The sequence below is a fragment of the Saimiri boliviensis genome, chromosome 18 (genome assembly GCF_048565385.1).
Source record: "Saimiri boliviensis isolate mSaiBol1 chromosome 18, mSaiBol1.pri, whole genome shotgun sequence".
NCBI lineage: Eukaryota > Metazoa > Chordata > Mammalia > Primates > Cebidae > Saimiri > Saimiri boliviensis.
The window spans coordinates 438,685-454,370 of record NC_133466.1 but is presented as its reverse complement, the minus strand read 5'-3'; the positions used below and the strand labels follow the sequence as shown (position 1 = coordinate 454,370).

General features: G+C 52.3%; 1 protein-coding gene across 8 annotated transcripts in view; it reads left to right on the top strand.

Moving 5' to 3' along the window:
• The window catches only part of PCNT (pericentrin), a 123,253-nt gene that overhangs the window by 49,659 nt on the left and 57,908 nt on the right, over nucleotides 1-15,686 (top strand). For 6 of the 8 annotated variants that reach the window (XM_074389370.1, XM_074389369.1, XM_074389374.1 and 3 more), the window contains 5 exons: nucleotides 11,182-11,328; nucleotides 12,242-12,393; nucleotides 14,322-14,464; nucleotides 14,775-15,007; nucleotides 15,346-15,393. In XM_074389370.1, the coding sequence (XP_074245471.1) occupies nucleotides 11,182-11,328; nucleotides 12,242-12,393; nucleotides 14,322-14,464; nucleotides 14,775-15,007; nucleotides 15,346-15,393 (723 nt within the window). The remainder of the gene's footprint in view (nucleotides 1-11,181; nucleotides 11,329-12,241; nucleotides 12,394-14,321; nucleotides 14,465-14,774; nucleotides 15,008-15,345; nucleotides 15,394-15,686) is intronic. The other 2 variants (XM_074389373.1, XM_074389371.1) reach the window with 1 other exon arrangement.

Genomic DNA, 15,686 nt, shown 5'->3' with positions numbered 1-15,686 from the left:
GCCCACATGATGTGCACGCACACACAGCACAGGTGCACATGCCTTCTGGCCCACATGATGTGCACGCACACACAGCACAGGGGCACATGCCTGCTGGCCTACATGTGTGCGCACACACACACACACACACACACACATACACAGCACAGGCGCACATGCCTGCTGGCCTACGTGATATGCACACACACACACACACACAGAGCACAGGCGCACATGCCTGCTGGCCTACGTGATGTGCACACAGACACACACACACACACAGCACAGGTGCACATGCCTGCTGGCCTACGTGATGTGTACACACACACAGCACAGGCGCACATGCCTGCTGGCCTACGTAATGTGCACACACGCACACACACACACAGCACAGGTGCACATGCCTGCTGGCCTATGTAATGTGCACACACACACACACACACACAGCACAGGTGCACATGCCTTCTGGCCTACGTGATGTGTGCACACACACAAACATACAGCACAGGCGCACATGCCTGCTGGCCTACGTGATGTGCACACAGACACACACACACACACAGCACAGGCGCACATGCCTGCTGGCCTACGTGATGTGCACACACAAACAGCACAGGTGCACATGCCTGCTTGCCTACATGTGTGCACACATACACACACAGCACAGACGCGCATGCCTGCTGGCCTGCATGATATGCACACACACAAAAAGCACAGGCGCACATGCCTGCTGGCCTACGTGATGTGCACACACACACACAGCACAGACGCGCATGCCTGCTGGCCTACGTGATGTGCACAAACACACACACACACACACACACACAGCACAGGTACGCATGCCTGCTGGCCTACGTGATGTGCACACACACACAGCACAGGTACACATGCCTGCTGGCCTATGTGATGTGTGCACACACACACACACACAGCACAGACGCGCATGCCTGCTGGCCTATGTGATGTGCACACAGACACGCACAGACACACAGCACAGGCACGCATGCCTGCTGGCCTACGTGATGTGCACACACACACAAACAGCACAGGCACACATGCCTGCTTGCCTACATGTGTGCACACACACACACACAGCACAGACGCGCATGCCTACTGGCCTACATGATATGCACACACACACAGCACAGGCGCACATGCCTGCTGGCCTACGTGATGTGCACACACACACACACACACACACACACACACAAAGCACAGGCGCACATGCCTGCTGGCCTATGTGATGTGTAGGCGCACACACAGACACACACACAGCACAGACGTGCATGCCTGCTGGCCTACGTGATATGCATGCGCGTGCGCACACACACACACACACAGCACAGGCACACATGCCTGCTGGCCTACGTGATGTGCACACACAGAGCACAGGTACACGTGCCTGCTGGCCTACGTGATGTGTACACACACACACACACACACACACAGCACAGGCGCACATGCCTGCTGGCCCACGTGATGTGTACACACACACACACACACACACACAGCACAGGCGCACATGCCTGCTGGCCTATGTGATGTGTGGGCGCACACACAGACACACACACACACAGCACAGACGCGCATGCCTGCTGGCCTACGTGATATGCATGCGCGCGCGCGCGCGCACACACACACACACAGCACAGGCACACATGCCTGCTGGCCTACGTGATGTGCACACACAGAGCACAGGTACACGTGCCTGCTGGCCTACGTGATGTGTACACACACACACACGTACAGCACAGGCGCACATGCCTGCTGGCCCACGTGATGTGTACACACACACACACGTACAGCACAGGCGCACATGCCTGCTGGCCCACGTGATGTGTACACACACACACACACACACACACACACACACAGCACAGGCGCACATGCCTGCTGGCCTACGTGATGTGTGGGCGCACACACAGACACACACACACACAGCACAGACGCGAATGCCTGCTGGCCTAGGTGATATGCGTGCGCGCGCACACACACACACACACACAGCACAGGTGCACATGTAATTCTGCATGTTCTGCAGGGTGGATGCCTGAGGTCGTCCTGCTTCTGTGTTCTGAGTCTGTGTGATTTTCTGGCTTTTCTGTGAGGGGAGGGTTAGAGTCTGTGTTTGGAGCACTTCACAAGTAATTGGTAATTTATTTGAAGCATCATGTGCAAATTTGAGGTGATTCTTTTTTGTTAACACTGTTCCAAGGGGGTTTTAAACAAGGACATACCAGTATCTCATTTCTAGCCACATAGTAAGGCCTTGCAGCTAACAGGTTTGCTCAGTGAAGAGGGACTGCTCCTGAGGATGAGTGACACAGCAACTGATTTTGAGGTTAGAACTGACCTGTTTGTTCCCATGGACGTCCCCAGAGTGAGAATCACAGGAGGTGACAGAGACGAAGGGAAGCACAGACATGAGAGTTCTCCCATGTGTAAAGGCCTGGCCTTGGCATTCTTGAGATCTGCTTCTTGGTCCCCACAGCCCTGGGGCCATCACTGGGGAGTCCTGTGTCCCTCAGGAAGGGCCCTGGAGGATTTTAGGTAGCAGGACCCCACAGTCCCACTTGTTCTCCTCACCAACGTTCTTGTCACTTCTGCCTCAGCTGAAAGGCAGGTCTGTGTGCCTGGCCGTGTGTGGCTCTTACAGGAAGTCCAGCCCCTCCACGTGTCTGTGGTTTGTCGGTGGGGTAGACGCCCGCTGCCCTCAGAGCGTGGCGTAGACTGGGATTTGTAGGACAGCTCTGGCCCCTCAGTCCTGAGGCTCGGCTCTTAGACCTGACCCTGCTGGGCAGCGTGTGGGTCTCTGTCTTCTGATCATGCCAAAGAAATTCTGTCCATTTCACCCGCATGTAGCACAAAGAGGTGTTCGTTTTCTGAAATCGTGTGCCACCTGTGTCCCTTGACCTAGGCCTTTTATTCTTCTAGGGTGACATTGTTGTTGTTTTGGAGAGAGGATCTTGCTCTGTTGCCCAGGTGGAAGGTAGTTATCTTTTTACTTTGCTCCTAAGGATGTGCCTGTCAGATACTCTTTTATGTGATTGTTTGGTGTAGCTGATTTCACAGAAGAAAACAATTGGGCTGTGGGGAGGTGGAATGTACTGTTTTATTTTATTTTAACTTTTTTGGGGCAGATTAACTCAGCAAGCCCCCTGGTCACTGGCTAGTGGGGTACACACTTAATACATTAGTCCCCCTCTCCTTCTGATTACATAGAAGCAAATCCAAAACACCGTGTGTCTGAGTGAGGTGTTTCCCACAGTACAGCATAGCTATGGTCCATTCTCACCTAAAACACCCACAGCGACCCCTGCGTTTCATCACAAGTCCAGCCCATGTGCCAGTCTCTTCCTGGCAGGCTCACTCACACTGGGATCTATTTTGTTCCCGTGATGCTGGTCAGCCTTCCCATGTTTGCACAAACAGGTTGGTACATCTGCAGACCAGGGACTGGTGAGAATGCTTCTTGGGTGGTGGCCGCTCCTCTCCTGGTTTTCCCTCAGGCTTTACCCTGCGAAGAGACTTACACAAAGTCCTGCTGAGCCATGATGTGGGAGTGTTTGGGGTCATTGTCCCAAAATAGCTGGGATGTCCTGTTCTTCCCCTGCAGCGATGCTCTATCTGAGCCTCAAATATCTTTGCACCTGTTGGAATAGCAGTCACTTGTCAGTGGGGTGACTCGACCTACGCTTGCAGGGCGATTGGATTACTTTCCAGGCTGCCGCCCTTTGGAGTTTGGTTGTGAGGAAGGTTCTCTGGAAACGTAAGCTTGATTTCTTTTTGGTAGAAATATGTATCCCATAAGATTTCCCCGCCCCGAACCGCCCATGCTGGTAACGCAAAGCAAAGCTCTGGGTGCAGAGTGAATCGCATGTGGCCAGTGTGGGTGCTCAAGGCGGTGTCATCTTTTCTTGGATTGAAAACTCCAAATCTATTCATAGGTTAATTTTTTTAAATATTAAGAGAATGTTAACATGAGTGGTTTAGAGTTTGAATGTCCTGAATGCGTCCTCAGTTGAATGTCTTTGTGTTCTGATGTTGGTGTCTTCTATGCATGCCACTTACTTTCTTTCCTCACCAGCATATCTATTACATTTTCTTAATGATTAAAACGTGATTTTTTTGCAATTGTGTAGATTTTAGAAAAGCCTGAGAATAATTTTTTTTTTAATGAATTTTTTTTTGAGATAGAATCTTGCTCTGTCTCCAGGTGCCAGGCTGGAGTGCAGTGGCACGATCTCGGCTCACTGCAACCTCCGCCTCCCAGGTTCAAGCAATTCTCCTGTCTCAGCTTCCCAAGTAGTTGGGATTACAGGCACGTGCCACCACACCCAGCTAATTTTTGTATTTTTTACTAGACACAGGGTTTCACCGTGTTGGCCAGGATGGTCTCAATCTCTTGACCTTGTGATCTGCCTGCCTCGGCCTCCCAAAGTGCTGGGATTACAGGTGTGAGCCACTGCACCTGGCCTAGAATAACTTTTTTTAAAACATCTTTTTTCTTTTAGTCTGGTCTAACTTGTAATTAAAACATCTTTTCTGATACTGACCTCACAACTTAGAACATAGTCAATTTAAAGGTAGTTTTTGTTTTGTTTTGTTTTGTTTTTTGAGACAGAGTCTCGCACTGTAACCCAGGCTAGAGTGCAGTGCTGCGATCTCTGCAACCTCCACCTCCTGGGTTCAAGTGATTCTCCTGCCTCAACCTCCTGAGTAGCTAGGACTACAGGCGCCTGCCACCATGCCCGGCTAATTTTTTGTATTTTTTAGTAGAGACAAAGTTTCACTATGTTGGGAAGGCTGGTCTCAAATGCCTGACCTCATGATCCACCCACCTTGGCCTCCCAAAGTGCTGGGATTATAGGTGTGAGCCACTACACCCAGCCAATTTAAAGAGTTTTACTCCAGGCTAGAGGCTCTGGCGGGGGGTGGTTGCAGGAGTAAAACCTCCTTTGAACTGGTCCAGTCAGGTTGAGGGGGTGGCCAGGCACGCACGCTTCTGCCAGACGCTGCAGCCGAGCCGAGGCCCGGGGCCTGTGGGATCACTGGCCGTCCCACTGCTGGGCCTGTGTGACGTGCCTGGCCCTGCCAGATGTCTCCCGGAGGCTGTCCCACTGTGGGGAGCCGCCTCATTTGGCCTCTTCCACTTCCTACGTCCTCTGCAGGTCCGCCGAAGGCCTTGAGAGTGTGTGGACAGGACAGGGCCAAGTGTTGATGGTTAGGGTGGCTCCCCCGGGTTGAGGCGGTGCCTGCGGGCAGTGCTGTACCCTCCTGTAACAAAGAGAAGGTCAAGACTGGACGTGTGGAGCTTCCAACAGCCAGTGGGTGCAGCAGGAGGGAGCACTGCCTCCTTCTGCCTTGCTGGGCTTCCCGGACAACTGTGTGCAGTGTTGGCCCTCCCTGGCCAGGGTTCTCTGTGGAGTCCGCCCTCTGCCCTCACGGCCTGCAGTGTGTGACACCAGGATCCAGAAAGCCACGGGGCCATGCTCCTCAGTGGGGCGGAGCTTGGGGTGCCCAGGGCTTAGGGCAGGCTCCGCAGCCTGCGGGGGTGGCAGATACTCCTGAGCGCCTGTGTTGACCTCAAACAGAAGGTCGATTTTCTCACTGTTACACAGTAACCCTCTGTAGGAGATTTTTGTCTGAAAAGAGTAGTCTGTGGCTCAGAAAGGTGTTCAAAGGACCTGTGATTTCAGCCTTGGACTCTTGCCACATCCTCTGCTGGGCATGGGCAGTGCAGAGGTTTGCCCTTGGGAAAACAGCTGATGCTGTGGGTGCCAGGGGGGAAGTTCCTGATCTGGGCCTGGCTGGGCCTAAGGAGCCCGTCCACTGTGACTCTGACCATGAGCTGCTGTGGGCATCATGGCGGCGCCTTGTCTTGAGGATGGATTTTCTTTTTTTTTTTTTTCTTTTTTTTTTTGAGACGGAGTTTCGCTCTTGTTACCCAGGCTGGAGTGCAATGGCGCGTTATCGGCTCACCGCAACCTCCGCCTCCTGGGTTCAGGCAATTCTCCTGCCTCAGCCTCCTGAGTAGCTGGGATTACAGGCACGCGCCACCATGCCCAGCTAATTTTTTGTATTTTTAGTAGAGATGGAGTTTCACCATGTTGACCAGGTTGGTCTCGATCTCTCGACCTTGTGATCCACCCGCCTCGGCCTCCCAAAGTGCTGGGATTACAGGCTTGAGCCACCGCGCCCGGCCCTGAGGATGGATTTTCTTACCTTCCCAGTTCCTTGGCCTCTGTCCTGCTGGTCCTCATTGGCATTTTGGGTTTTGTTCTTGAATTCACCAGCGTTCTGTGGTTGGTGTGCACAAAGCCAGCATCCCTCCTCAGACCTCTCACTCCTGGCCTGCTGTCTCCTCCTTGGCTATTGGCCCAGATCAACGCATCTGTCCCCAAAGAGACACATTGCTGATGGTTGTGGCATCAGCACAGTAATTAAAGTTTGGAAAGTTTGTAGTGTGCCACAGCTCAGAAGTTAATCCTGAGTGCTTCCTTTCCAGCAGATGGAACTAAATCAAATTCAGGAGAGAAATTTCATTAAAGTGATCTGTACTCACAATTCCACGTGGTCTCTAGCCCCTGAGAGTGTGAATTCAGTGTTGTACCGTGTGACCCTGTTTGTGGTTGCTGCGACTAAGACGCAACTGCACAGACAACCTGGCACCTTCAGCAAGTTCCACGCTGGCGCCGGGGCACACCACCCTCTCTCCTTTTCCTCCCATGACTTATCACACGGAAAAGGTAGAGAATCATGAGAATTTCTGGTGTCAGGGTTGCATGTGTTTGCTGAAACTGTTGGCCCAGTTACTTTGGATATGGCCCTCACTCAGTGTTGACACCTTTCTCCTCCTGAAGCCCGTGGAGGCCCAGCTCTCAGCCCTCCTGGTTGTGCTGGGCGGGGAGGGGAGCGGGCACTCCACCCCAGGTGTCCTGGGCAGCAGGTCCCACCTCCGAGGAGACAAGTTCAGTGCTGTCCTTTCCTGCCTGCTAGGTAGATAAAGAGGTTGCTTTATAATTACCTTTTCATATGCCAAGTTGAAACATAATTTCATCGTCTTACAACTGAGCTTTTTCTAGGCAGTGTTTGTCATGCCTTTTTAAATTTAAATCTGCTTAACATACCTTTTCTCCTGAGAATCTGTCATCACTTATCTTACGTCTGAGAAAAGTTTATTCTAAAACATTTCATCACCTCAAAACCAAACCCCCAGTGGCTCAAGCCAATAGTCCTAGTGCTTTGGGAGGCTGAGGCAAGAGGATGGCTACAGCCCAGGACTTCAAGACTAAAAATAAAAACATTAGCAAGGTGTGTTGGCGCGCCACGCAGTTCCAGCTACTCAGAAGGCTGAGGTGGAAGGATCGCTTGAGGCCAGGAGGTTGAAGCTGTGGTGAGCTGAGATTGCACCGCTGCACTCCATCCTGGGTGACACGAAATTGTTGCCTCAAAAAATAATTAAATGAAAATTAAGGAAAAACAAGACACCCCACTCATTAGCAGCTACTTCCCATCCTCCCTTCTGCCCCGTTCCTGGTGGTCTGCTGCCTGCCCTCCATATCCATGGACATTCACGTAAAGAGACTCAGGCAGGTGTGCCCTGGGTGTCTTCTGCTTCTGCTCTGCATGTTCCCAGGTTCATGCATGTTGTAGCGTGTGTCAGTATGTGTTTGGTGTTTGTCTTCTGTATATCTTCTGTCCTTTTTGTCCCTGTATTTCTCCATCACTATCTTTTTTTACCTTAAATTCCCATGATGTTTACTTCACCATGCAGTGGTCCTCCCTGACCCACAGGGGATGCATTCCAAGACCCCAAGTGGTGCCTGAAACTGTGGATGCCGTTTTTCCCTATGCGTACCTGTCATCAACTTGTAACTCGAGGAATCCCATTATGGCGTCCGTGGACGTCTGAATTGCAGCATCACCTCCTGCGCTTTGGGGCCGTGACTGAGTGAAATGGGGTGACTTGAACACAAGTACTGTGATGCTGTGACAGTCAGTCTGACCACCAAGATGCCTGTGTGTGGGTGGGTGGTGCCTGCAGCATGGGCAGTCTGGGCAGAGGGATGACCCCTGGCCTGGCCTGCCAGATCTCAGCCAGCCATTCAGCATGGCAGGCACCTACACTCATGAGTTATTTCTGGAATTTTTCGTGTATTTTCAGAATGAGGTTGAACACAGTAACTGAAACCACAGACAAAGGGGACTGCTGTGTATATTGAGCTCTTCTCTTAGCACTTGCCCTGAGCATTACAGCGAGCACCTTCCAGCAATCTGGTTTGGATTAATACCAACTTAATTTTAAAAGTTTACAAAACTATTTGCCAATGTAGCTTCATTCCCTTCTCTGCCCTTTGCGCTCATAATGGCTTACTAAGCAGATCTTTTTCTTTTTTTTTTTGAGACAGTCTCGCTCTGTCACCAGGCTGGAGTGCAGTGGGACCACCTCGGCTCCCGGCAACCTCCGCCTCCCGGGTTCAAGCGATCTTCCTGCCTCAGCCTCCTGAGTAGCTGAGACTACAGGTGTGTGCCACTACACCAAGCTAATTTTTTCATTTTTAGCAGAGATGGGGTTTCACCATGTTGGCCAGGCTGGTCTCAATCTCTTGAGTTTGTGATCTGCTGGCCTCCCAAAGTGTTGGAATTACAGGCGTGAGCCACTGTGCCCGGCCCAAGCACATCTTTATATCTTTTTGTGCCCATTGCTTTATGCACTTGTCTTTTAAATCAGGAGGAGAAAGAACTATAAACAAAAGCCGCGTTGTTTTGTCTTCTGTTACCTGCACTGCTGCTCCTGTTTCTTCCTGGGAATAACAGTCTGGGGCCTTCTGTTTCAGCCCGAGGGACTTCCTCTGGTATTTCTTGCAGGACAGGTCTGCTATTGATGAATCCTCTCAGCTTTTGTTTTTGTGAGAATGTCATAATTTCTCCTTCATCCTTAAGAGATCATTTCCTGGATGTGGACTTCAAGGTCCACAGGCTTTTCCTTAAGCGCTGGTCAGTGCTCCCTGCTGCCTCCTCTGTCGGCCGGGGCTGCGTGTCACGAGCTGTGTCCGTCTTCCCAGGGCTGTACGTCATTAGCCTTGCCTGTTTCCTCAGAGCTGCGTGTCGTGAGCCTCACCTGTCTCCCCAGGCTGCGTCTTGAACCCCATCTTCCCGGGGCTGCATGTTGTGAGCCTCACCCGTCTTCCCAGGGCTGCGTGTTGTGAGCCTCACCTGTCTTCCCAGGCTGCGTTGTGAACCCCTGCGTATTCTGGGGCTGTGTGTCATGAGCCGTACCCATCTACCCACTGTGCACTAGCTGCCCTCAGGCTTTGTCCTGAACCCTGCTGATGTTGGACTGTGATGGTTGAGTGGGTCTCTGTCAGTTTGTCCGACTTGGGGTTATTGAGCTTGTGTTTGGGAATTGTTATTGTTGTTTTCATTTAATTTGGGAGGTTTTGGCCATCATATCTTCAAGGGTTCCCTCTGCCCTTTTCTCTCCCTCTGTCTGGCTTGAGGGTGCCCCACAGGCCTTGGAGGCTCTGCTGAGTTTTTTCATGTTTCTCTCTGTTCCCTGACTGGATCGTGTGAACTGGCCCACCTTCCAGCGTGCAACTTCTGTCTTCTGCCTGCTGTAGTCTGCTGCTGAGCCCTCTTCTAGTGGATTTGTTTCGGTGATTGTATTCAGCTCCAGGGGTTGAGGGAGCTCTATTTCTGTCTTTGTCTCTGCTGAGGGCCCTGTGTGTGTTGTGCCCTCGGGGCTCTGGTGGGCGGTGGACAGCCCAGCCCTGGCCTTCACCCTGGCTTTGCAGAGCCACATGGTCAGCCCGCAGCCAGCCCGGGGCCTCTGGGGCCTGTCCAGGGTGGGCACAGTCCTGCACGTGTTCACACCATGTAGAGCCCCAGAAGATGCCAGAACTTTTCCGAGCCTATGAGGATGTCTCATTCTCAAGTGTTTTCCCGGAAGCCCCTTATTAGTCCCAGCTGGCGTCTCTCCTGTGGGTGGCTGCAGCTGTGCTGTTAAACGCTCGCCTTGGACTGTTTCCAGCACACGCCCTGGGGTAGAATCTTTGACACCAAGAGAGCTCTGACCCAGCCACGGCAGTGAGGTGCCCAGCACGTGGGCTCGGGCAGTTGTGCATGGCACTTTTGGGGTCTCTTTCCTACCCTGGCAGCTACTGGTTTTCAGGGCTGTCAGATTGGAGAGGAGCTTTGGGGTCAGAGCAAAGTTAAGCACCTGAACCTTGTTCTGACTGACACTCAGCCTGTGCTTTCAATAAACACTCTTTGGCTGGTTGCAAACCTGCCCGAATTTCCATAGCTCTGAAAACATTGGTTTTGATGGTTTCTTACCACTTTTTCTTTTATAGAGGAACAGATTTTGGAGGTCCTTACTTTGCCATTCTAGAAGTGCTACTTCTGTAGGCTTAAAAAATAAGCTTATTTTATTAATTTAATTGGCCAGGTGCAGTGGCTCACACCTGTAATCACAGCATTATGGGAGGCCAATGTGGGTGGATCACTTGAGGTCAGGACTTCGAGACTAGTCTGGCCAACAGGTTTTACTAGAAACCTGTCTCTGAAAAAAAAAAAAATTACAAAAATTAGCCGGGTATGGTGGCAGGCGCTTATAATCCCAGCTGCTCAGGAGACTGAAGCAAGGGAATCTCCTGAACCTGGGAGGCAGAGGTTGCAGTGAGCCAAGATCATGAGATAATACCACTGCACTCCAGCCTGGGTGACAGAGCAAGAGTCCTTCTTTAAAAAAAAAAAAAAAAAAAATCTATATATATATATATATATATATATATAGTTTAATTCATCTATTGAACCTTATTTAAAAGTTTTGATTATTTAGGAAGAAAATAATTTAAAAGGGAGGGAACCTAGGTTTCCAAATATCTTCGATTTTCATGGCTGTAATCACAGGATGGTGAACTTCTTAATGTGACTCTTGAAGATGTTACAGTAACCCTTTAGGAATGGTAGTGAGCAGTGCTCATTGCACGCAGCTGTCACCGGTGCGGACTTGTGTCCCTGAAATCAGGACTTCATGTTCTCCGCCAAGTCTCTGAGCGCATGTTTTCTGTGAGTGGTGGCTCTTGGTACAGAGTGGGAGCTCCGTGGATATTTGCCAAAGGTGCTGAATTCTAGCTAATAGCAGATAATGCATTTTTCTAGCTTACTGGTGTTTTTTATTGTTATTAATGTGTACAGGGTGAATTTGGAAGTGAAAAGAAAGCTACATTGCCTGAAAAAGAAGAGACACATAGGCTCCAGAGTGCACAGGCACAGCCTTTTCACCAAGAGGAGAAAGAGTCTTTGTCTCTGCAGCTTCAAAAGAAGAATCACCAAGTCCAGCAGGTGTGTAGAATATGCCTTTCCCTTGTAATAAGACGTGTACAGCCTGAAAGTCATTTTCTTTTGGTGGTAAGACGTGTAGCATAGAAGTCACTGTAGCTGCTTCAGTGCCTCGTTCCATGGCGGAGGTGCATTTAGCCATCTCCATGTCTTCATCTTGCAAAATTCAACTCTGTCCCCATTAGACTCTCACTGCCCGTTCTCCCTCCCTTGGCACCGTGCCCCATACCTGTCATCCCAGCACTCCACCCCAGGAATTCGAGACCAGTCTGGGCAACATAGGGAAACCCTGTCTCTAAAAAAAAAAATTAAGAAATTAGCCGGGTGTGGTGGCACATGCCTGTAGTCCCGGCTTCTCAGGAATCTGAGGTAGGAGGATTGCTTGTGCCCCAGAGATTGAGGCTACAGTGAGCTGTGGTCGGGCCACTGCACTCAGCCTGGGTGACAGAATGAGACCCTGTTTCGAAAAGAAAGATCTTAGTCTACCTGGCACTTGACTTTTGTGGATGACCATTCACAGTGACTTACTGGAATTGCTGCTGGAGTGGTGGGTCTCTGATGAACCACCCCTTCCCTCCCCTGGCCTGAGGCTCCAGCTGGGGATGCCAGTGTATTCTTTGTTTGTAAATGACGAGTAATGGAGGAAAAACTGCATCAGTGGTTTTCACCTTGAATCGGCACCTCGTTTACCTTTGCTGTATTTTTATTAAGTGTGCTCCTCAGCCTGTGCGGGGGCCGCGTCTCCACCATTGTTGGTCAAGGCACTGTGCGTCGAGGAACGCGCCAGAATGCCTTCTGCTTTCGCACCATCGCAGAGCTCAAGAGTCCTATGTCAGAGACTCGAATAGTGACCATTACAGCCATTGACTTTTAAACATATCGTTTTAACTAAAGCATTAATGATCTTTCCCCGTAGCTGAAAGACCAGGTTTTCTCCTTGAGTCGTGAGATAGAAGAGTGCCGTGCTGAGCTGGAGGCGCTGCAGCAGAGGCGGGAGCGGGAGAACCAGGAAGGTGCAAACCTTCTCTCCATGCTCAAGGCCGACGCCGACCTGTCCCACAGCGAGAGGTCAGTGTGTCCTTGGCCCCAGGGCTGCTCGTGGCTGCCTGCACCTGCCAGGTCACGTGGAGGCCATTGGTCCCTGGCCCCATGGCTGGTGCCACCGTGCAGACTGACTCCTGGTGGATGGGGACCCAGCCTCCTTATTTTTCTCACCTGAGAAGATTGTAAGCGCTGGAAGCACACGCCTGCCTGCCTGCTATGTCTCAGCTTCCCGTCTAGCCTCCCTGGGAAACCCCATCCCTCTCCTCCCACCCAGAGCCCAGCGCCTCCCCACAGTGCATCCAGGCCCACACGTCTCATGGTTCCTGTGGCTTGGACTGTGTGGGAATGTCATGCCTCACACATCTCTCTGTGTCACGTGTGTTTCTGAGACCGGCCTGAGCAGCGGCCATAGCCCTGCCCGTCCCTTTCTGCACTGGGAGCCTGTACCTGGGGACCTGCAGGCAGTGGGCAGAGCGCCCAGCCCCGAGGGCTCTCCCAGGGCAGGGCATGCGTGTGCTCCCCACGGGTGTCCCACCGAAGGCCTCTGTGTCCTGCTCCTGTGGTGTGTCCCACCCGAGGCCTCTGTGTCCTGCTCCTGTGTCCTGAAGCCCTGGACTGGGTTTGGCTTCACCCCGGAGCCCATCCAGGGTCGGGAGACTGGGTCAGGCTGATGGGATTCTCTTGAGTTCACAGCTGTTTCTGGAGCGTTGGCGTCTGTCATGCTGAGGGTCCATCTGCGTTTGGGGCGTGTCTGTGCAGATCTTTGTTCTTTTCATCGTTTTGTGATTTTTCTGTGAGGACCTTGCCTTTTCTTGCACTTGGCTGTGGGCACCTTGTAGCTTGGTGCTGACTCTCTTGAGTCACCGGAGCCATGGCGAGTGGCAGGCAAGGTGGTCCCGCAGCCTCTAAACTGAAGGGTACAGAGGTTGGCAGTGGGTGGGACAGCCTGTGCTCTAAACTCAAGGGGTGTAGAGGTGGGTGGGGTAGCCCAGGCTCTAAACATGAGGGGTACAGAGGTGAGCCTGCCATTCCTGTAGGCTGGAGGGAGTGCCTGTCGTGAGGAGGGGCAGCTGCCAATGCCCTGCTGCTTGCAGGAGTTGGGCGTTTCAGGGGCTGGATGTGTGCCAGGGAGTGGATGGCATTCTCTCCTCAGGATTCTCCCTCCCTGTTTTTTGCCCAGAGTCCTGGGCTCCTCGGGGCCTGCACGGTGCTTCTGCAGGTCTCACCTCACGGTCTCCATGAATCAGTCCTCATCGTCTGCTCCACAGGGTTGGGCTCTGGGGGTTAGAACTGTGAGCGGAGTGGAGGGAGGGCCAGCCGTGTAGGTGCGGGGTCAGCCTGCCCTTTCTCAGTGGCTTCGCACTTGGGAGGGCTGCCCCTAAATTGCAGTGCAGGAAGCAAGGCATGGAGGGGCCTGGGCCCCAGGAGCCCCTGTGTGTAAAAACAGAAGCATCTCAGACCACACGTCCACGAGGCCCAGAGGGAGGCTGGGAAATGCCATCCTCCTCTCACCGTGCGACTCCTGTGAACGTGCGGCTTAGGCGTGATTGGTGTTGGACAGACATCTTGTAAAACCGCTGGCTGGTGCAGCCTGTGCTCCAGGGGAGAGACGGAGCCTGTGTGCCGCTCCTGGGTGATTTACAGTATGCGCTCACATCGCATACCTGCAGGACGGGCTCGTTGCGTTCGTAATATGGTACCTTTTGCAAATCAGAAATGGCATCAGGAAGACCTCACCTAGGAAGCCCACGTCCTGGAGTGGGTGCCCCGTGGCCGTCTTGTCTGTGGTCTCGGCTTCCCGTGCTCATGGGAGTGAGGATTGTGTCTTCCGTCCCCGCAGGGACAGGTGGCGGTGGGCTGAGTCGTGCAGACTGGTGGTCAGCCCCTCAGCAGTATCTGGGGTGGGTTCCCATGTCATGACCAGCTCACCTCATGGGTGTTTTCTGTCTCAGAGGGGCCCTCCAGGATGCCCTGCGCAGGCTGCTGGGTTTGTTTGGAGAGACGCTGAGGGCAGCCATCACCCTAAGGAGCCGGATTGGGGAGCGTGTGGGACTCTGTCTGGACGACACGGGCACAGGCCTGGCCCTGTTGGCAGGTGAGTGTGCCGGGACCAGGCCCCCAGCCGCCTGCCTTGTGCTTGCAGCCCCTATGTGGGCCTGGAGCTCTCAGAGAGGATCCTCCAGGAAGACCCTGCTTTCCTGGTTTCCTACTAGTTCCTGCACTTAGAGTAGGCTGAGACTGGGGTCTGGGCTAAGTTTGCCAGCTCCTGCGACATGTGCTGTCTCGTCTTGGTTCTCGGTTCTCGGTTCTCGGTTCTCATTCTGAGATGCCCTGTTGCTGTGGCTGTCGTGGCTGCGGCCAACTTGCTCGCTGAGCCCCGTGAGCCGATATTGCCCATCTTTCAGCTCCGGCGCTGGAGGAGACGTGGTCTGACGCAGCCCTGCCGGAGTTGGACAGAACCCTGTCTGAATGTGCAGAGATGTCTTCCGCGGCTGAGATTAGCAGCCACATGCGTGAAAGCTTTCTCATGAGCCCAGAAAGTGTGCGGGAATGTGAGCAGCCCATCCGGAGGGTCTTCCAGAGCCTCAGCCTGGCCGTGGATGGACTGCTGGAGATGGCCCTGGACTCTAGCAGGCAGGTGAGGACCGAGTAGCTGATGTTGCCTCACAAGCCTGGTGGACGCCGGTGTCAGCCGTAGTCTCGTGGGTTTCTCCCCAGGGAGGAGGCTTCTCTGAATCAGATGAGGAAGTGGGCTTGCTCTGAATGTGATAGAATCAGTTTAATTTGGATAATACATAGGCACATTTATTTCACTTCACTTCATGCACCATTGCAAGTCCATATGGCATGTTTTCATATTTAGAGATTATCACTGAAAAAGGAAGCTGTTTTTAAAATCTTCTTAGGACATTTTAGATAATTAAAAAAGACATTAAATAGGAATGCATGGTAATCAATCAAAGATCCTTTTTTCAGGCAGATACAACGCTCATTCCTGTAGTTCCAGCACTTTGGGAGGCTGAGGTAGGATGTTCACTTGAGCCCGGGAGTTTGAGCCAGCCTGGGCAACATAGCAAGACTCCCATCTGTACAAATTTTATTTTCTTTTTTAATTTAGCCAGGCGTGGGTGGCATGCACCTGCGGACCCAGCTACTCAGGAGACTGAGGCAGCCTCAGGAGGCCGAGGCTGACTGCAGTGAGTCATGATTGTTCCACTGCACTCCAGCCTGGGTGACAGAACGAGACCCTGTCTCAAAAGAAAAAAATCATTTTTTGTTAAGTTTTGAATTCAGAGGTGACTCTGGGCCTCAGCCTG